Consider the following 20835-nt stretch of genomic DNA (forward strand, 5'->3'; position numbering starts at 1 on the left):
TCCTTCTCGTTGCATTTGAACTCCAGGGCCAGACCAATCGTAAGGAATTGGTGGGCTCAGCCCGGATCAGATCATCCCTGGAAAATTCACCCAGCAGCCTCATTCCCATGTTATAGACTAGAATAGGTTTCTCTGAGCCCAGAGAGCTACTAAAAAAGTCACACGGGTGATGCAGAGGCAGCACCTCACCCACTGGCATGCCTGCCCTGTCTGGGTCTGGGATACTCACTCTGAGAAACTGGAGGCATTCTGTGGAAACTTCAGGAGCAGGGAAGAGAGGAATGAAGGAGAGAAGAGCCTGTAGCAGGTACAGAGAAAGTTCCACAGATAAAATTGAGGCTCAGTACAGGGAAGCAACTTACCTGAAGACACACAGCAGAGAGTGGAGAACCAGGTATCTCTTTGGGCAGTAAAGGGGAGGGGTCTTCCCCCCCCCCCCCCATTTGGGAGTCCATCACTGAATAATAACACTGGGGAATGGATGCTTGCTAAGCACCAGAAGCTGGGTACCTTGTGTCCACGGTCCTGTTGTATGCATCCAGCTCATCCCCCCCCCCCCCCACCAGGGCCTATGCGTGGCAGTGCTCTCTGCCTGGGATACCTTGTCCCCAGCCCTTCCCCATGGCTTGCTACTCTTCATCCTTAAGGCCTCAGCTCCCACATGTCTTCTCAGAGAGGCCCTCCAACCTGGGTCACATTGCCCCGTTGGATTTTCCTGAAAACCTTGTTTTTGCATGTTGATTTCCCACATTTTCAGTAGTCCATGAGTTCCACGAGGGCAGGGAGTTTGAATGTTTTGCTCAGTGCTTAGAACAAGTCTTGGCACACAGCGGGAGCTCAATAAATACCTGCTGCCACACACATGAATTAAAAATGATCATTGTCCCCTCTGCGCTGGGATCTGAGGCCTTCAGTGTCCTCAGTGGTCTTAGCCTGATTGTGACACAGACCATCATTCCCATCCTCCCTGGCCAGGGTGGAGTCCAGGGTTCATTCAAAAGGGCCAGGGACCAATTTTCTGCCTCTGCCCAGGCCACCGAGGACTTACAATCCCAAGTATGGCCACACGAGGGCAGCAGAGACTCGCAGCACCAACTCCTAAGGGTCTTCCTCCCCCACCCCCCTCCCCCCCTCAAGCCTCACCTTGGTGCACCTTTGGAACAGCACTTGAGATCTCAAGCTTCAGGCTTGGAACGTAGTCAGCTTCTCTTGACCTTGCCTATGCCCCCAAGTCGGCTTCCAGATATATATTTACATATTTATGTGTTGAATTATTTCATAGCAAAAAAAAAGAAGAAGAAAAATACAGAAAAAAATCACCCGGTTCCTCCACCCCCCCCCCAAACCTTCCCATTTTGAACTCTGCCCTGCATATCTTTTTTTCCCCCTCACTTTATTTTCTCCAGAGGTCTTTCACCAACTTTTCCAAGCCATGAACCAAACCCCTCTACACTCTGTTTAACTTTTTCTCCACTGCACTCCTACTTCCTAATCATTGTACCTTCCCCACTGGAATATCAGCTCCTCAAGGAAGGGCAGGAGTTTTGCTGCATTCAGGAGGCACTCAGTCAATATTTGCGGGATGAATGTAATCTTCGCAAAAAATTAAACAATTAGGGGCATCTGGCTGGTTCAGTCGGTACAGCATTCCACTCGTGATCTCAGAGTGTGGGTTCGAGCCTCACGTTGGGGGTAGCGATTACTTAAAAATAGAATCTTTAAAAAGAAAAAGAAAAGAAAACCTAACAAATAAAACGAAATACCCTCCTTAGCCCACAGCCCCAGGCAATCGCTATCATGAACTCAAGTTCAAATCCATGCATCCAGGAGTGACCTGGAGACCTGCAGACCCCGCCAGGCAGACGTACGCGAATGCATCTTGTGTTTGAGCACCGTGCAGCCTCATGGTCAACAACACGGATTCTCGGCTGACCCTCAGTTGCTCTTGAGCCTTGGGCAAGCTACTCAAACACACCATGCCTCAGTTTCCCTGTCTGTAAAATGGAGCAGGGGTCTTTTCAGTTCCTATGAAGCGTAATGACAGTTCCTATCTCGAGGGGCTATCGTGAAGATTGCATCCTTTTTTTTTTTTAAGCTTATTTTTATTTATTTTAAGTAATCTCTACACCCAATGTGGGGCTTGAACTCATGACCCCAAGGTCAAGAGTCAACATGCTCTACTGAGTCAGCCAGGTGTCCCAATCACTCCACCTATCTTAATTTGGGGTCCCTAAGAAGCAGGTTCTAAGAACAGAATTCAAGAGCATGGACTGTTTAGGTGGTCATTCCGAGAAGCCCTGGTCGCGGAAGAGACAGAGGTCAAGGTGAGGAGAGAGAAGGAGCCCTTCGGGGGGGGGGTACCAACCAGGGGGTTCCCAGGGGCTGGTTTCCCAGGGGGCCCTCAGGGACACAGCCCAGAGCGTGCCTCAGCGATGTCCTAAGTGAGGTAGGAGGAATCTGAGGCATTTATAATCAACGCCCCTCCCTCTGTGGCGGAGGGCTATTCCCAGGGGAGCCCTGTGGCCCAGCAGCTTGGCCTCCCGCAGCCTCCCACAGCCAGACCAAACTTGGCTCTCGCAGGCGGAACGTGCTTGCTGACCGCAGCTGCCTCAGCGATATATTTTTGTTTGCCCCCCCCACCACCACCCACCTCAACCCCCTTACAACAGCATTCACTGACTTCTAAAATTTCACCGTAACCAACATGGCCACGTGACTTCAGACTCGGTCTTTCTACTCATTCAAAATCAAGCTATACCTTCCGATTCAATCTTTGTCCATTCGATGGACCATCATGGACCCCCCTCCCCCTCCCTGGCGGGACACTTAGCCAAGTGTCCCCGGTGCCATAGGCAGGCTCGTGTTCACACCTGCTTCTCAGCCCTTCACAGCCACCCTCTAGGGTGGTTTTCGCTGTCCTCGTTCTACCTGAGAGGAAGCCGAGGCAGAGACAGATTAAGGTACTGGCCTTGGGTCACACAGCGGTGAAGTGGCCAAGGAGACCTCAGTCATCGCTTGCTGGATTAACGCCTGGTCCGCGGCCGCCCACATCTACCCACAGTCCGGGCTTGCCCCTAAGTCAGCTTTGCTGCCCCAGTGCAGCCTCTGCTTGTCACACCTGCCTCTCTGGTCCTGACCTGCTGGCTCCAGAGCCCCTCAGACACCTCAAGATCCCGGCCTCCAGATGGCCTCTGCTACTGGGTGGGGCTGCCTGGCACCCTGCCCTCCACCCTCCCCCAGATGAGACTGGATCTTCAGAGCAGCCAGACCTGGAAGAAAAGGGGGGGGGGGGGAAGTCTGGTGTTCAAAGGCTGCACTTTGAATACATGGAGATTGGAAATGGTAGGACAGGGGTTAGGGCAAGAGATCTGGGGGCCTGGACCCCAGGGGTGGAGAGAGGGGCAGATTCTGGATAAGTGTGAGAACCCAGGAGCAGGATGGGAGGTGGATAATGGGAGAGAGCAAACCCTTGATCCCACTTCAGCTCCCAGTCTCGAAAATATTGGGGGCAGGGCCCAGGCCGAGGCCTTACCCAGCATAGGTGGGTACATGGGGGTCAGAGGATGTCGGGCAAATATGGCTAAGTTGTGGGGGCCACACATTGGTGGCCCTGGGTCTGGGTTTACCCCCAGGGAACTCTGTATATCTATCTTTGTTTTTAGTGGAGGGTCCTTTGAATTTTTCTGACTGTTGTTGGGGGTGTCTGAGGGCCTCTAAAGGTCTCTGGGCATCCCTGGGGTCTTGGGGATGTCTGAGTTTCTCTGAGTATCTCTGGAAGTTTCTGTGGGTCTCTAGGTGTCCTTGAGTGTCTCTGGAATCTCTCTGTCTTGGGCTATCTGTGAGAGCCTATAGGTATTTCTGGGGTCTTGGGGATTCTGAGTTGTTTTAGGTATCTCTGGGGGTTTCTGAAGGTCTCTAGGTATCTCTCAGGATCTCTGAAAGTCTCTGTGCTGAGAGACTGGCCCCGCGTGGGACTCAGACCTGTTTCAGACTCAGTCTCGGGACAGGTCAGCCTGGAAGGAGAGGGAGTGTGGAGATGTACCCTCTGGAAGCTTCTGGTCCCCCTCAGGCCGTGGAGCCAGAGCTGCCCTGCTCCCCATAGCCTGGCCATGACCTTCTGGGGCTGCAGCAAGCAGGTCCAGACCCCAAGTCCCCCAGGCCCCAGACCTGTCAGACCCCTGCCATGCTCCAGAACCCAGGACCTCCCCAAATGCCGGGAACCTCCAGACTCCTAAGCCCCAGGACCTAGGCCTCCCAAACTCCAGACCCCTCTAAATGTTCCAGACTCCAGGACCCCCAGGTCCCCCTGACCCACCTCCAGAACCCACTATCCCAGGCCCCACGCCTGACCCTCCCCCCCCAACACCCCCAGCCCTTGTGTCTGGTACTTCCTCATTTTCTCATTTCCTCCTATTCTAAGAGGACTTAGCCCTTAACTCTGTGGATTCCTCCCAGTGTGTGGGGCATAGGGGACATCCACCCCCACCCAGGCCCAAAGCTGGCTGGTGCCCCTCTGTCCCTCTTATCCCCGAAGCCAGCGTGTCTTACATGTGTTTGCTGGCTGATTTCTGTGTTTTGCATGAAAAACCTACGTGGTGAATTTCTCCCTCCCATCTGCCCGCTGCTTCGAGGTAACCACGGGTATTTGTTTTCCGTGTTTCATCCACGGTTTCTCTGGAAGAACGAAACGAAATCTAGAAGTTTACTTTTTTGGCTTTTTTCAGTTAATGTTTTCTCTTGGAGACATCTGCTCTCACCTAGGTCTGCTCCCACCCCCTCCACCCCTCCCCAGACCTTTGCCACAGTCTGTTCCATCCCCTGGATGTCCTTCTCCCACCTCCTTACTCAATAAGTCTCCCTCATCCTTCTCCCTAAGGCCTCGGCACACAGTAGGAGCTTAACAAAGGTTTGTGGGAAAAATAAATGAGTCTTTGCTTCTCAGTTCATAGAGACCCGTCATTTTGTTTCTATGACTCTGTGGCACCCCCCCCTCCAGGATGGATAAATCATTATTCATCTACCCAATCCCTTAGATTGCTTCCTTTTTTTTCTCCCCCCCCCCCCCCATATAACAACATTGAGATGAATCATCCTTAACCGTGTCATCTCTTGGCCCTCCCTCTTTGTTAAAATTGTTCAAAACACACTTAACATAAAATTGACCATTTTCACCATCTTAGAGTGAACGATTGCGTGAGTTTTTTGTACATTTACAAAGTGTTTTGTGAGCACCACCTACCTCTGGCTCCAGAACATTTCCATTGCCCCAAATGGAAACCCCATCCCCCCCCCCACTTCGCCGCCCCACCCTCACCCCAGCCCCCTGGCGACCACCAATCTGCTTTCTGTCCCTAGGGATTTGCCTGGTCCGGACGTCTCGTATCAATGGAGTCATAGGCTCTGTGGGCTTTTGTGACTGGCTTCTTTCACTCACCCTGATGTTTTCAAGGTTCATCCATGACCAAGGGAGCGTCAGCGCTTCACCACTTTTTGTGACTGAGTAACATTCCGCTGTCTGGAGGCACCACGTTTCGTTTATCCACTCCTCAGGTAGTTCATGCCACTGCCGCCCTTGTCACTCTGTCCACATGAAATATTCAGGACAGTCCCAGCAGCGGAGTGGCCTCTGCCGGTCAGTGTGCCTTCCACTGGGACAGCGCCACATGTGATCCCGAAGCGTGGCACGGGCTTCCCTGTTTTCCCATAGCCCGGCCAGCGCAGAACATCGGCACACTTCTGAATCTTTGCCAGTCTCATAGGGGAAAACAAATGACGCCTCAGAGTTGTGATGTGCAATTTTTCTGTTAGGAAAAAGTACCTTTGGGTGCGTTGGAACGACAATTTCCAGCTCTTTCTAAAAGTCTCGGCTCAAAACCTTTGGCCATCCCTCTGAGTCTGAAGAGGGGAAGGGGCAGAGTTTGAGGAGAGGAGGAATGCAGCATGGGGGGGGGTGGGGTTCAGCTTCTCACTGTCAAGAAGGCTCTCAGAATTTATCCCACTTTACAGATGTGGAAACTGAGGCACAGGGGGGTTAAGATTGCACAGCGAGTCAAGGTCTGGAAGGGAGTTGAACTGGGTCTGCCTGACGAGAGGACCCCAGGGAGGCGGAAACCCTCTCCTAGCCCACCCTCCTTCATCTACTCTTGTCAGTTCACTTTGGGTCTGACTCAGGTACCTGTCTCCTTCTGGAACGCTGGTCTCCTGCCCAGGTTCCCCACCTCCAGACAGCAGGCTCGCTCACTCTGGAGGAATCTTTGGACACAGCACTCCTCCACTGCTCACACATCTTCCTTGGCTCCCCACGGCCCTGGGAATAACGCCCCACTCCTCGGCCTGGCTTCTGAGGCCAGCACTGCCCACCGCCTGCCCACACCACCACTTCCTCCTCTTAGCCTGTCCATCTAGCTACTCCACTCCTAAAATGCACAGTCCCAGCCCACCATGCTTTCTCAAGCTGCAGGGCCTCCACGCCTGTTGTGACTTCTGCCTGGAATCTGCTATGCATTTATTTCTGCCAGCTACTGTGACTCACCCCCAAGTCCTGAAATCAACGTCTCCTCTCCCAGGGAGCCCTCCTCGCAGCCCCCTCCACGGTGGAGGCATCACTGTACAGGAGCAGGAGCTCTGAGTCTGTCGGGGAGGCTAGCAGCTGGGAGAGTCAAAGGCAGGTTTTAGGAATTCTTGGCAAAACTCTACTCACGTGTTGAAGCCCCAATTCTAATGCTCCCTCCTCTAGGAACCCTTACCGGACTCTGTCCCTCCCTCTGACCCTGACCCGACTCCACTGGACTGGGTGTGTCTGTGGCTAGCTCTGTTCTCTCCAAAGACTGGGTTGCTCCACCAGAACCTGGCCATAGCCGAGGCCTTTTGGAAGTCCAGCATGGGTGATTGTTGAATGAATATGTGAATGCGTGGCTTGGGCGGCAACCGAGTTGAGACCAGGAAGCGAGTTGATGAGATAGCAGTCATTCGGGGTGTTAATGGGGGACATGTAGTCACTGGGTTCCAGCAAGAGAGAAGCAGGTCGCCCCTCCCCCTCCCGTGAGAATCCTGGGCCTGAGGTCTTGCGGGGGGGGGGGGGGGGAGGGGGGGCGTGTCTCTGTGTCTTCATTCTTCCCCTCAGCCTTGCACCCGGACACCAGTTCCTCTTCCCCTGAGTCTCTGGGTGCGGATCCTGAGGAGCGCCCGGGACCAGAGTGAATCCGCTGAGGGTGCTGACCGCTTGGGCCCTCTCGTGCAGGTCAGCCACCACGCAGCCGTCCCGCGCCAGAGCCTTCCAGCACCGCCGAGGCAAAAGCGTGGCGGTGGGACCACAAAGGTAGGACGGAGGCGCTAGAACTGGGGTCCGAGAAGGGGCCTCAAACCAAATTGTAGGGGGCTCCCTTCAGCAGCCCCACCCCAGATCAGCCCAAGACTCCCAACACTTCGCAGTTCCGGAAGAAACAATTAGTTGGGCCAGGGGCGGGCCGTTTCCGGGGCAACCGCTTATTTTGCATATGGTCCCGTCTTGGCCAATGAGGGCGCCCGAAATATTCGGGGTGGGGAGGGGAGGGGAGGGGAAGGGAAACTTAACCCGAAGGGGCTCCACGGGGAGAAGGGGAGGGGATGACTGGGTCGGGTCTCCTCCTCGCCTTCCAAGACCTTTGGGCCCTGGAATTACGTACGCCCCGTTTCCCAGAGGGGGCGACTGGGGCCAGACAGAGGCTAGAGCCGACCAGAGGGGAGGCACACTAGAGGCTGCGTTTAATCATTTCCGAAGGAGCCTGAGTCACTCTGAAATAAGAATAATATTAATATTAACATTGACATTGATATTAACATTGACATTAATATTAATACACAGGCAGTGAGGGTGAAGTGTCCACAGGCTGAGGGCGGGGCTTGGATTCTGGTGTCTCTGCCTAGGTTGCTTGGATGGGGGGCGCCCTGGTGTGGATGGTGTTGTTGCCGCTGCTGCTGCAGGATCCCGGCAGCCAAGGATTGTCATGCAACGTGTCCTCGTGGGACGTGGACTGGACCACAGAGTTCACAGCCACATGCCTGAATTTCAGCGGCCAAGGCCTGAGCCTGCCCCGGAACCAGTCTCTGCAGGCCAGGAACGTGGTCCTTCTTGACCTGTCTGGGAATGGTCTTCAAGAGCTACCACTGCCCTTCTTTGCCCTCCTGGGAAAGCTGGAGGTCCTAGATGTGACAAACAACCCACTGGACGGGGTGGACAGGGCACTGGCCATGCGCTGTAAACTTGACCTGAAGGCTGACTGCAGCTGTGTCCTAGAATCCTGGCACCAGATCAGACAGGACAACTGCTCTGGCCAGCTGCCTCTGCTGTGCCTGGACACAGCTACTGGTGCCTGGCACAATATCTCTACCTTCCTGGAGGTTGGCTGCCCCCCTGGCCTGTCCGTGATGACCATCGGGGCACTGGTGGCTGGTTGTAGCCTGCTCCTTGGGCTCACCATTGCTGGCCTAGTGCTGGCCTGGAGACTTCGGGGACGCTGGATGGTCAGCAGCCACGACCTGGACAAAACATGGGCTGCTCAGGATGGTTCCAGGTCTGGCTTGGGCAAGCAGCCGAGGTATAGTAGCCGAGGCCTCAGCCCTAAGCCCCCAGAGGCTGTCCTGCCCAGACCCTCCACACCCGACTATGAGAATGTGTTCGTGGGCCAGCCAGCTACCAGGCACCAGTGGGCCGAACAGGGGTGAGTGACACATCTGCCTGCAACACTCTGGAGGCAGACGGCCGGGATTCAAATGCCCGCACCGCCTCTTGTAGGCTGTGTGATCTTGGGCAAGTAGTTTCACCTCAGGGCCTCAGTTTTGTCATCTGTAAAACGGGGATAATAACAGCCCCCACCTCATGGAGTTGGGATAAGAATTGAGTTCCTGTATCTGGACACGTTTCCCCCTTCGTGACCTGCAAACCCAGTTTCTGGCTATCAAGGGTGGGGAGAGGGGAAGCGCGTGCTGAGGCAGAGTAGGGGCTTTGCAGTAGCAGCCAGTGGCCTGGGCTCAGTTCCCGTGTGACCCAAGGGCTGTCTCTGAACCTCTGTTTCAGTGTCTGTAAAATGGGGACAGCTCCTCTTTCCCCATCTGCCTTTGGCACATGAGATGCTAAGAAAGCTGTGTTCCTCTCCCCCCCACAAAGCCCTGTCACCTTCAGATTTGGCTGGACTTAGATGGGTTCAACTTTTCCAGGTTGGCTGAGGGAATGAGGGAATTTCGGGCGGCAGCACCAGCAGGGGCAAAGACCTGGAGGTGGATGAGAATAGAGAATCTTCCGTGAACCGGTTTTGCGAAAAGCAAGACATCAGAGCGGAGGCTGGAGGGGGCTGGGAGAACCCCAGCAGGAGTGCAACAGGATCATGGATGGGTTTGGGCAAGGGAATCCACAAAGTGGGGAGGCTGCTGGGAAGCTGCTGGTGAGAAATGAGAGAACATGCAAAGCAGATGCAAATTTGGCTCAAAAGCAGAAGTGGTCTGTGGTGGGGAGCTGAAAGGCACTAGGCTCCATAAGGCAGCTCATGTTCTGATGCTCGCCTCTGCCTCACTGTCAGCAAAAGCTCAGGGCCAGTCTCCACCAAAAACACTGTGATGCGATCCAAATGATATTGGATGTGTCATTCCCACCCTACGTTTTAGTTGTACAGGCGGAGGCTCTGGGAGACAGGGGGATGACTTGCCCAAGGTCACACAGTGAGTCCAAAGCAGGGGCAGGAAACAAATCCTGGCTCTGAGTCCTGTCTCTCCCACATAAGCATTTATGTATTTTGAGGGATTCATTCTTTTTTTTTTTTTTTTAACCTTATTTATTTGTTTTGAAAGAGAGAGAGCAAGCAGGGTAGAGGCAGAGAGAGAGAGAGGAGAGAGAGAATGCCAAGCAGGCTCAACCCTGACAGCCCAGAGTCCAGTGCAGGGCTTGAACCCACAAACCATGAGGTCATGATCTGAGCCGAAACTGAGAGTTGGATGCTTAACTGACTGAGCCACCCCGGCGCCCCTGGAGTGATTCATTGTAAAGCATGAATGACTGATAGACACAACTTGCCCCAAATAGCCTTTGTTACAAGAGGTAACAAGGAAGTGTCCCCCAGGGGCATCTGGGTGGCTCAGTTGGTTGAGCTTCAGACTTCGCCTCAGGTCATGATCTCATGGTTTATGAGTTCGGGAGTCCCGCATCGGGCTCTGTGCTGACAGCTGGGAGCCTGGAGCCTGCTTCGGATTCTATGTCTCCCTCTCTCTCTGTGCCCCTCCCCCGCCTGTGTGCATGCACACACACTCTCTCTCCCTCTCTCAAAAATAAATAAACGTTAAAAAAAAAAAGAGGTGCCCCCCCCCAACCTGGGGTAGGGTTCCAGAAGCATGTTCCAGAGGCAGGAAAGTTCTTCTCTGCGGGTCTTGCCTACCATAGCTAGACATTGCCAAGAAACTGCCTCCTCCTCTATGGATCTGGGACTCCGAGATTTATTTCTGTACCGAGGCCACAAAGTCAGTTGCTTCAGGAAACCTAGTGAAAACATTTCCCATTTGAAGGGGCATTGGTTTGGCTTTAGCCACTTGTGTCCGTGTGGCTGGTGCAGCTGGAACTTCTGACTTTTCAAGAGGAAACTGAAGTCTAGATTTAATGTAAAAAATGAGCAATGATCTCAACTTTAAGGGGGAAGACGATTTGACCATGGGCTCGAGGTCCTTGTGCCACAGCATTACAATGCTAAATCCACGGAATCTTCCCTGAATCTCTGGCCCCCCCACCTCCTTTACTCAGAGAAACTTGAGAGGCTGGGAGAACACTGCCCTGTGCCTCAGTTTCTTCACATGTAAATACTGGGCAAGGGGGCGGGGGGGAGGGAACTCAGCTGCCCAGAACTTTCTTCGCCTCTCAAAGCTGACGTGCCTGCACCCTGAGTCCTCCCTCCCCTCACATCTGTTTGTCTCCACAGGGCCCACCCATCAGAGGATAGCGACTTCTACATGAATTATGAGGGCCTCGACCGTGCCTCCCAGCCTGTCTACTGCAATCTGCGGTCGCTGGACCGAGCCCCACTGGACGAAGAGGAGTATGTGATCCCCGGGCACTGAGTCTTTGGTGCCCTGAACTCACACCTGCTGCCTTCCAGCTGACTGGGAGCATTCTGGCTCTTCCCTGGCCTCCGTTTTCCCACCTGAGGAATGGGGACAGAGAAGGACCGTCCCTAAAGCCCCAGGGAGGCTCTGTAGCTCCCTCTGCAGCCCCCGCTCTGCTTCTCACCTCCCGCAGCTGCTGGAAGGGGAAGAGGAGAGGCCCTGGTATGGGGACAGGAGGGTCAATTTGTGAATGCCATTGTCACCCTCCTGGGAGAGTACTAGACGTGCTCAATAAACACTGCAGGGCTGACAAGGCTGCTGGCTCAGGGTGAGTGGGTTCCTTGAGGTGGGGATTTCCTTAAGCTACCCAAACCAGATCTCTGAGACTCCTGAATTGTTCCCCACCCTTGGTCTCTCCTCTCTGTCCCTCTTAGGCTGCCTTCCCGGGTACCTGATACCCAGGCTTAGCCCCCAGGGCAGCCCGTACCAGCCCCAGAGGGATCTTTATAACTTATGAATGGTACTGTGTTCCTCCCCTGCTCACATACCCTCCATGGATTCCCCAGGGCCCCCAGGACCTCAGCCTGGGGGTTGAGGCCTGCGTGATCCTGCCCTGCCCAGCTCACTGTCCTGTCCCATCCCTCTGTCCTTCTGGTATAAGCCTCCTCACCACCAACTCCACCTTGCTCCTGAAGTTGTCATTTGCCCATGCCATTCCTTTTGCCCAGGATGCCATCCCCTTTCACTTTGTCGCACTGTTAAATATCTTAATACAGATGCAGAACTCTGGTCTCTGGGTGTCGGGGGGCACGGGTCCAAGTCCTGACTCTGCCATTAACAGGACCTCAGTTCCCCCATCTGTACAAGGCAATTAGAGTTAGTGTCTCTGCAGCTGTTTTAGCTTGAATATGCTGAGATATCTTAACTCACCCTTCAAGGTCAGGCTCAATGCCACTTCCTCTAAGAAGGCTTCCTTGGTTTCTTGTCAGGAACCGAGTCTCAGTGTCTTTTAAGAGTTTGTTCAAATTCTCATGCCTCAGCTGGGTGTCCTGTCAGCTGCTTCCAGCCTGGCTCCTGCCAACCCTCCAATCTAGGGGAGACAGCTGGACACAGGCACCCTCAGTCCTGAGAGGTCAAGCCTGGCCTGGAGGGAGGGATGGGGTCAAGGGCTCCAGAGGGAGATGAACGAAGGAGCTGAGAAAAGGCTGCATATAAGAAGGGAACCCGGAGTGGGTTTTGAAGAATGCGTTAAGTGTTTGAGAAGTGGAGAGGACACGCATAGTGGGTAGGGGGACCAGCCTGACAAGCAGCAGCCTAGAGGGATAAAAAGGCCCACGGGAAACACAATGTTCAGCAAAGGCAACAGCTGTTATTTGGGGAGAGGCTCAATATGGCATCTGCTAGCTTTGGGTGACCTTGGTATTAATTTTGAGGCTCCCGTGGGTTCCCCAACACTTGGGAATGATCTGGGGCGGGAGAGGGAAACTATGAGGGTCTTTACTACCTTAATTCCCTGCATGCCCACCCTAGACACTGTTCAAGTGGCCACTCCTGTCCCCAGTCATCTTTCTTGCCTCTGGCATGAACCAGATCCCAGCCCTCCCCAGCTCCTATGTCTAATTCATGGCTCTTCAACTAGACCCACACCCTCACCATCACCCATGAGATTTGGTGGTTTCTGCCCCCCGCCCCCACCTCTCTGGCCCCATCTTCAACAGTTTTGCTGTTGAACACTGAGCTTGTTTCCACCCCAGGGCCTTTGCACCTGCTCTTATGCCACAAATGCTTATCCTCCGACTCTCCCGGGTCCTGTTCTTCCAGGTCTCAGTTCATATATCATTTCCTCAGGGAGGCCCCCCCCCCTCCGCCGACCATCTAAATCACCTCGGACCCCATTCATTAATAGATGGCCTGGATTGACTTCTCAGCACGATTCTTACCACCATCCACTACTTTCTCATTATTTTTCTTTGCACTCACCTATCTTCCTCACTCGACTGAGCTCAAATGGGATGCTTTTTTGCCTGTCTTGGTATTTCTGTGTCCTCAGTGCCCAATCAAGGCCTGACACAAAGTGGGCATTCACTGAATACATTCAGGGGCACCTACAGTCACTCAGGTCTGCCTCTGGGTGGCAGCATTCACAGGGGACACACCTCACTCACTGCTGGAAGTAGGCACTCTCTTCCCCAGGCCCCCGTTCCTGTCAGAGATTCTCAGGATGGACAGGCAGTTGGGTGTGGGACGGGCCTGGGTTTGGCACATCTTGGGGATTCCAAGATCCTAAGTAGGAAGACTCATAACATTGGAGATGCAGTGTGCATGAAAATGTTCCTCACAATGCATTTATTTCCCCATTTTTTGTTTTTAATTAGCTGCTTGGAGTAGATTTTCCACTTGGTGCAAGGCACACAATAACAGAGCGTCAGAAAGGCATGCCTGTGGCTTGGATAGTAGAGGGTGGGATTCTCTCAACTTCCTTTTTAGTGTTTTGCTGTTTTGATAGAAAAGAAACCACTGGTCTGCCTGCTGCAGCCTGCCTAGTCTACGGGGAGGGGAGGGATGGGCTCTGATGAGCCTACCGCCTCCTGAAGGCTGGTGCCTGGTGGTGCCCACTCAGGACTGGGGCCAGGCGTTAGCCTTGTTGGGCTGGCCACCAAGCTGCTTCCTCATATAGCTTCCAGAGCCAAGTCACAGGTGATCCTGCCACTGGAGGCCTGGAGAGATTCTGAGGGTTCTGGGGACTCCAATACTGTGGCCGCGGATAGGAGAGCGGACTTCCCCAAAAAGCAGCTTGCCCATCAGTGACCCGGGTTAGTCTTGGGGAACTGGGGTGGTGAGGGATGGCTTCCCCAGGATACTCTGCCCTTCCGCAGGAGGTGTTACTGGAAGTGGAACCCAGGCGGTGCCAGTGATAGTCGAGGGTGGCCACGAGCAAGACGCTGCAGGGGATGGCTGCCATGCTGTTGTTTGTGGGCTGGTGGAAACCAAGTGCAGGCAGAGGCCTGGGACTCCCGGCCGCCTCTGCCATGCAGGGCGCGGTCCTCCCCACCCCCCATTCCCCCCCCCCCGCCCCCAGTCCAGCTCTTTTTATCTGAAAGAATAGAGGTACCGTTAACATAGAGTGATGTGCCACAAATAGAAGTGATGGGGCTCTTCGAGGTCAGGGGCCACATCACACACAATATGCCTAATTGCAGACGGATGGCTGCCTGTGTTTGGAAAGGGGACTCCAATGCAAGGAGAGCCAGCAGGACAGTGATAGAGAGAGGACCGTATCACCACAGAAGCAGGAATACTGAGAGGTGAGATATGGAGGGAGAGGGACACCCAGAAGGGTCTCAGAAACAGAGGAACGAGAGACAGAGAAGAACAGAGGCAGAGAGAAGGGTGTCTTTGAGGGGCACTGGCGTCATGAGCACCATCCAATTGCTTGGCATCCCAGAACGCCCCACCACCCGTTCCCTGAGCAGTTCCACTCACCCTAATACCAGGTCCCCTGTGAGAACTGAGCTCAGGGAGCGGAAGGTTCTTCCCAGGGTCACCAGCTCCATCCTGGACAACCATCGGGGCTCGGGTCAGACAACTTCATTTTTATTACCACGGTTTTAAATAAATGCACACCGTCAGGCCAGCCCCTCCAGTCCCCAGGCAGATCACCCCAATAAGTTAATAATAAATACAAACATAAATACAGCGGTCTCCGCCGGATGGGGTAGATAGCAGTGGTGGTAAATCGGATATCTCAGGACCCACAAGCCCCTTCGACAGGCAAGGACCTCTGAGGTCACTTCCACTGCGCACGAGCCGTAAGCGAAAGACTAGGACCGCTCATAGGCAGTGGCAGTCCTTGGCCACGAGGTCGTCGAAGGGCGTAAGCGACACCCGACCGTCGCTGTCTTGGTGCATGAGCACCACCGGCTCGTAGCGGGCGGGCACGCAGCACGGCGCCGGCGTCGCGTCGGGGTTCAGGCCGTGCAGGCGCGCCTGCATCTGCGCGTGCGTGTTTGCCGACCGGAACTGGCTTGGGCACGCGCCGATACACATGCGCACGTCCAGCTCGCGAGGCGCCACCACCCAGTTGGCCCATCCCAAGTCCTCGAGCGACGCGCGCAAGCTTTGCAGGCGGCAGCAGCGCCCCGCCCCCAGGGGGCAGTCGTCCTTGGAGCGCGCATGCGCGTTGCGGCGCCCTCTGGCCGCGCGTGGCCGCCAGTGCAGCTCAAGCTGGGGACGTGCAGAAGGCAACGCCGCCGGCAAGCGGTCCCTCTGAGGCAACAGTCGCAGGTGGAGGGTGGGCGCCCCGGAACCTCCAAGGCTGAGCTGACGCCGCAGCGGCCGCGTCACGTCCCACGAGCTCAGCTCCGTCGGGGACAGCCTGAGCAGCGCGCGATGCAGGCGGAAGGATGCGGGGAGCCCCTTCGTCAGGTCAGCCCGGGCGATGCGCAGGTGCAGGTGGCCGCCCAGCGCAAGTCGCACTGAGGGAGAGAAGAGAGCCAGTCAGTCAGTGACGGGCCTATGTGCACCAGGCGCAAGTGCCCATTTCCAACCCCCACACCAACCTGGATCCTACCTCAGGGCCTTTGCACTAGCTGCTTCCCCTTCCCGGCACACTAGTCCCCTGAATCTCAGCATGGCAGGCTACATGTTCCTCCAGCCTGCCTAACATAGGCACTGCCCTGTTTTCTTTCATTGTGTATCATTTCATCTCCCCTACTAGAATCTTAGTAGGAGTTTCAGTCTCCCCGGTCACCACCATGCCTGGTACACAGTGGGTGCTTGGTAAGTACTGGCAAGAATTCATGTGGATCTGATTTTGAGAGGCACTAAGAGCCAAACAGTGGCTCTGCCTCCTCTGGAAGTCAAAAACGTTTTATTGAAGGGCTACTAGGTGCCTGGGGCTGGGGCTACAACAACCAGCTGCTGTGTTTTCAACTCTCTGGATCTTGGTTTCCATGTCTGAGAAATGAAGGGTGCCTGGCTCCCCAGGATCCTCAGGTCCCCAGGCTGGTACAGGTGTTGGGGATAGGGAGCAGACTAGGGTTTGAGGGCCCTGGACTCAGTCACCAGGCTCACAGAGAGCAAGAGGCATACCCGGAGTCTCACAGCACACGTAGGGTTAGGGTGGGATAATAGCGCCCCCTTCTGGTTTGACGCTCTTTCCCTAACCCCTTCCGGTTAGCGCAGCCCAGATCTCCTTCCGCCCTCTGTACCCCCTAGAGCCTCCGTGGAGGGGGCAGAAAATACCCCCCCCCAAGGCACCTGCTACGTGAGACTTGAGCAGTGGCTTGTCAAGGGATTGCATCAGACTGCGAACCAGTACGGGCAGATTCGGCCTATCCCTGGGCTGCGCTCCTCTCGTCCCCGCCCCTGCATCCCTTCTCCTAGATTGCGTGCCCTCCCCCACCCCTAAACCCAAGGACAGGGAGCCCACCCCCCACCCCGCGCCCGATTTTGTTTCTGGAAATTCCAGGCTCTGTGAGTTTTCAAGAGACTCGCTGGGCCTCAGTTTCCCCATCTGCGATCTTTAACATCTCACTTTGGCCACACCCCGCCTAGTCTTGGCATAAACCCGGCCACCACCTTCCCCCACCCCCCCCCACCCCCCGAAGCCCTAGGGGGGATGTTCTTGTCCGGTTCACAGATAAGGAAACTGAGGCTCAGTGGCAGGTCTGGGTCCCTGTGTCTCAGAACCACTGGTTAGATGATGGTAGCTGCACAGGGGGCGCCGGTCTCCTAGATTTCACTCACGCTTTGGAGTGAGTATCCGGACTTGAGCTTCAGAGATGACTCGGTCAGGGTTTGAATCTTCCCAGCTTTGGTTCAACCGCAACCTGGTCTGCAGGTGTTCGTAGAGTTTCCGAAACTCCTCGAATCTGGAGACATCCGTACCGGAGCGAGCTTCTGAGGGTCCCGGAAAGGCCGGGAGGTGCTCCTGGGCCAAAGACAGGGCACCTCCCGAAGGCAGCCAGCAGAGCATCAGCAGCATCAGCAGCATCAGCAGCATTGGTGGTGTGGGTCCAGGCCCAGGCATGCCTGTGCTAGCTGAGCTCTGAACTGAGACACCGGACGCTGCTGGACTGGCCTTTATAATCCCCGGACTTTGTCCGCCCCCGCCTGCCTGGTCCCTTCCGCTCTGGGTGCAGAGTAAACACTCCAGGGACCATACATGGCTGAGTCTTGGGCTGCTTTTAAGGGGGAGGCCCTTCTGGGGAGTTCTCCTGGGGAAGTGGGGGACGCCCTCCCCCCCAGAAGCCTCTTGAAGCCTCAGTATCCTCTATGAAATGGGGACTTCCTTCCAGCTTGGTGGACTGGTGAAAAGAATGCTTTTGTCAGAAAAAGACTTATTTCTATGTGCTCAATTCCCATAGCAAGCGCTTAAGAGGAGGCCTTCTCCCTCATGGGATTTTCTCTCTCCCTTCCTGGTTAGGGTCAAAGGCTCCAGATGTTGAAAACCAAAGGAAGCAGAGGAGAAAGGGCCAGAAGGAGCCAGAAGGTACAACCTTAGGCAAGTCATTCCCCTTCATCCCACTTCTGTTTCTTCATCCGGAAAACAAGAACTGAGACTTTCACTGGAGAGAAGTTCAAATGGGGCATAAACGACAGGGCCAGACCCATAGGAGGTTGTGTGATTGACTGAGTGTTTTTGCAGTCCCTGATCCTTAGGGGGAACTCCTGCTCGTGCTTCAAAACCCTCCCCAAAAAGCTCCTCCTCCAGGAAGCCTTGCCTACCATTACGTTTCCAGGCTCAGCCGCATGCTCCCAACCCCCATCCTTTCCTCCAGCGCAGACCTGACCTCACAGCTCTGGGAGTATCTGTGCTTGGCTCTGTCTGCCCCAGACTGGAGGCCCCTTGAAGACTTAGACAGAGATGAAGCTACTCTGGGGCCCCAGGCCCTTGGCTGGGCCCAGAGTGGAGGGGGCAGGGGATTGGAGTGCTGGGGTTTAGGGCTGGTATCAGGTCCAGCCACCAGATGGTAGAGGGCAAGGGGTGCCCTGGGAAGACCCAGGCCTTCCCCTCAGACCCTTCTCCTCTGGCCCCAGACACTGGCCCCTGTGCCTGTTTCTTGGCCACAGGGAAGATGGGCAGCAGTTGAGGCAGATCGTGGGGATGTGTAAAGTGTGACAGCGTGTGCAGGCAAGACGTGACAAGGACTTGCTGCTGGTCACACAGCAAATCCCCACACTGCAGGAACACGGTCGGGCCTCCCCGCCACCCCCAACATGCACCCACTGGCTGTGTGAGCCCAGCCAAGGCTCAGCACCCCCCCCCCCACCCACCTCTGCTGAGTCTCAGTCTCAGCCTCTCTGCAGTGGGATTACCGCCCAGCTATGGGTCTCAAGTATCCCTCTGTGATGCCCGGGGCATTCAGGTGCTTAGTAAGCAGACCGACTCCTGCCACTGTCACTACCATGTTGACAGGGGCTGTTGGGAAGATGGGCCTCTTGCCCCACCAGCTTGGCCCACACAGTAAGAGCTCAAAAAGGGTCCTGGACTGACTAGACAAGGGGCTGGGGCCACTGTGCGGCCGCACTGCCATGCCCTCCGCAGAGGCCAGGCGCCAAAGGTGAGCCAGAGTGCTGAGTAATCCTAACGTGGTAAGGGCAGGTCAGCAAGGGTCACCAGTGCCTAGGTCTGACCTCACCTGGGGTGGGTGGGGCAGAGGGGGCGCTTTCCTAGTAGGCATCCCTGCGAGATCAATAATGGTGAGATGCCAACTTTCACCAGAGTTCACGCTGCAGGCACCGTTCATACACTTTTCTCTTAAGGGAACCAAACCAGGAGGGGCAAGTAAGATTGTAGGGGGCAACTCCACACTGGAGACCAGCCTTTGGCTGACTTTTCCTGGCATTTCTAAGCCTGTGATAGGATTCTGAAGTTCCCTCTGTCTAGGACTGTTTTCCTTCCTTCCTTCCTTCCTTCCTTCCTTCCTTCCTCTCTTCCCCCCCCCCCCCCAAATTTAAAAGCCTCATAAAGAGTTTTTCCTGATCCAGGTCCCAACAGACTGGACATTTGTCAGCTCCAGAGAAGCTGGCCTGGGTTGACATTCTGGCCCACTTCTCCCTGGCCATGACCTGTGGGACAAGGCATCAACCGGCAGGGCCTCGGTTTCCCCATCTGTAAAAAGTGGTAATGGCATTCTGAGTCAGGGCTGTGGGGAGAACACACAGGGAGTGGGAATTTTTGCACACGCTGTGGGTCAGCACGATCGTGATTCAAATCCTAGTGCCACCCACTTTGCTGTGTGACCATAGGCAAGTACTCAAACTCTCTGTGCATAGAACAAAAGCAGTGTGGGTCGTGAGGAAGGAGAACATTAAGTGCAGAAATCTTACCATTCTTAACTCAGCAAACTCATAAGAGCCAACGCAAACTGGGCACCAGGTCACACGCCAAGGACAGAGATCCTTGTGAATCAGGGCCCCCTCTGCCCACTGATGCCCCCAGGCAGAGGACAACCCTGGTGGAGGCTAACCTCTCACGAAGACGTGAGAAATCACCTATTTAAGCTGTTTTATTTGCCTTCCGGGGTGTCAAGTTTGGGCAAAGTCCAGCAGACCCTGGGGTCCCAGGCACAGGGGCTTCAGACAAGGCATTCACGGGAACTCTGGGCATCAGGGAGAAGACGGCCAGAGGATGTAGGGCCCAAGCCCTCCTTTGGGGACAGAAGATACAGTCACTTTCAGCAGGAACGGTTTGTCCTAAAGAGAGATTTCGAGCGGGATAGAAACCTGAGATGTTGGGGCGCCTGGGTGGCGCAGTCGGTTAAGCATCCGACTTCAGCCAGGTCACGATCTCGCGGTCCGTGAGTTCGAGCCCCGCATCGGGCTCTGGGCTGATGGCTCAGAGCCTGGAGCCTGTTTCCGATTCTGTGTCTCCCTCTCTCTCTGCTCCTCCCCCGTTCATGCTCTGTCTGTCTCTGTCCCAAAAATAAATAAACGTTGAAAAAAAAAAAAAGAAACCTGAGATGTGAAGGGAGCCCCAGAAACATGCCAGGTACCCCCAAGGCAAGCAGAAAGCCACCTGTGCTCCCCCAAAGCCAGATGATGCCTCCTGTATTGTCCGGGGAAACTGCATGCCTTGGGAGCAGGGAGCCCAATTCCAAACTGACTTCCTCTGGGATTTCCTCAGGACAGAGTGTGTCGCCACAAAAGCCACTTGCCCCAGACCCCACCCCTTTTGAACCCTTGGATGACCCCAACCCAAGCAGTGAGGAGCCGGCCCCCTCGCCGAGCCTGGGGTTGCTTCTCTCTTTCTCATCGTGTCCCCTTTCTCTGTGCCCCATGTGTACTGGGGAGGCAGGCACTTCTGTGGGTCTCTGGGTAGCTGAAGGTAGGTTTGATGAGGAGAGGAAGGAAGAGAAATGAATTTTGGGGAAGGAAGAGCAGCTAAAGGCTGGACTGTTTTCCCTCATCATCTGTGAGTTCTCAACCCCCAGCTTGTGATAAATGAGCTTCAGTTTCCCTGTCCGTAAAAGGTGATAATGGCACCCCCCATCATCTCTTCACAGGGATGTAAGGAGGACTCATAGGCAGGGAGGGAGTCAGGGGACAAGGTCTGTTGGAATGTGCACTCAGGATCTGTTAGGAATTAAGTTTCAAGATGTGGACATTAGCTAGTGCCTGCCTCACCCTAAGTGCTGCCATTCTGACCTGTGGGCTTAGACGCAAAGTGGCAGCATTGTGGTTAAGCTATGAGACACATCCCAAATGGTGTATGTCCAGTCTTTTTGTGGATCTGGTGTTCCAGGGGCCTGGATGCTACCTCTGGGGTGA

The 20835-nt window shown here is 54.9% G+C and overlaps 2 protein-coding genes, 1 long non-coding RNA gene and 1 pseudogene across 4 annotated transcripts; 2 read left to right on the forward strand and 2 right to left on the reverse strand.

Moving 5' to 3' along the window:
- The first annotated feature begins 7184 nt into the window (after positions 1-7184).
- Positions 7185-11376, forward strand: LRRC25 (leucine rich repeat containing 25). Of its 2 annotated transcripts, none has more exons than XM_086698574.1 (3): positions 7185-7318; positions 7906-8699; positions 10938-11376. In XM_086698574.1, exons 2-3 carry the CDS (start codon positions 7915-7917, stop codon positions 11074-11076), a joined length of 924 nt encoding a protein of 307 aa, XP_086554700.1. In that variant the 5' UTR covers positions 7185-7318; positions 7906-7914; the 3' UTR covers positions 11077-11376. The 2 variants fall into 2 exon arrangements, with proteins under 2 accessions (XP_086554700.1, XP_086554701.1); XM_086698575.1 differs by having other exon boundaries at positions 7194-7318; positions 7868-8699.
- A 2301-nt stretch (positions 11377-13677) lies between these two features.
- On the reverse strand, positions 13678-14083 carry LOC147583651 (pancreatic progenitor cell differentiation and proliferation factor pseudogene; annotated as a pseudogene).
- Positions 14084-14634: 551 nt separating this feature from the next.
- Positions 14635-17092, reverse strand: GDF15 (growth differentiation factor 15). The gene is made up of 2 exons (XM_086698576.1): positions 16810-17092; positions 14635-15536 (listed from the first exon to the last, which is right to left on the reverse strand). Exons 1-2 carry the CDS (start codon positions 17090-17092, stop codon positions 14893-14895), a joined length of 927 nt encoding a protein of 308 aa, XP_086554702.1. The 3' UTR covers positions 14635-14892.
- Positions 15350-17694, forward strand: LOC147583653 (uncharacterized). Its single transcript, XR_015248450.1, has 2 exons — positions 15350-15486; positions 16904-17694. It is a non-coding gene; the product is annotated as an uncharacterized LOC147583653 (long non-coding RNA).
- The last annotated feature ends 3141 nt before the right edge of the window (positions 17695-20835 follow it).

This window comes from Puma concolor, chromosome A2 (assembly GCF_028749965.1).
Source record: "Puma concolor isolate L17-30 chromosome A2, mPumCon1.1.hap2, whole genome shotgun sequence".
Classification (NCBI taxonomy): domain Eukaryota; kingdom Metazoa; phylum Chordata; class Mammalia; order Carnivora; family Felidae; genus Puma; species Puma concolor.

What these genes read in the sequence shown, in the direction of transcription:
- GDF15 (XM_086698576.1), bottom strand. Translation starts at nt 17,092, where the DNA reads ATGCCTGGGCCTGGACCCACACCACCAATGCTGCTGATGCTGCTGATG. An exon ending in CCGGATACTCACTCCAAAGC is followed by an intron (nt 15,537 to 16,809) that starts GTGAGTGAAATC and finishes TCTCTCCCTCAG; the next exon opens with TGCGACTTGCGCTGGGCGGC.
- LRRC25 (XM_086698574.1), top strand. Translation starts at nt 7,915, where the DNA reads ATGGGGGGCGCCCTGGTGTGGATGGTGTTGTTGCCGCTGCTGCTGCAG. An exon ending in CACCAGTGGGCCGAACAGGG is followed by an intron (nt 8,700 to 10,937) that starts GTGAGTGACACA and finishes TTGTCTCCACAG; the next exon opens with GGCCCACCCATCAGAGGATA.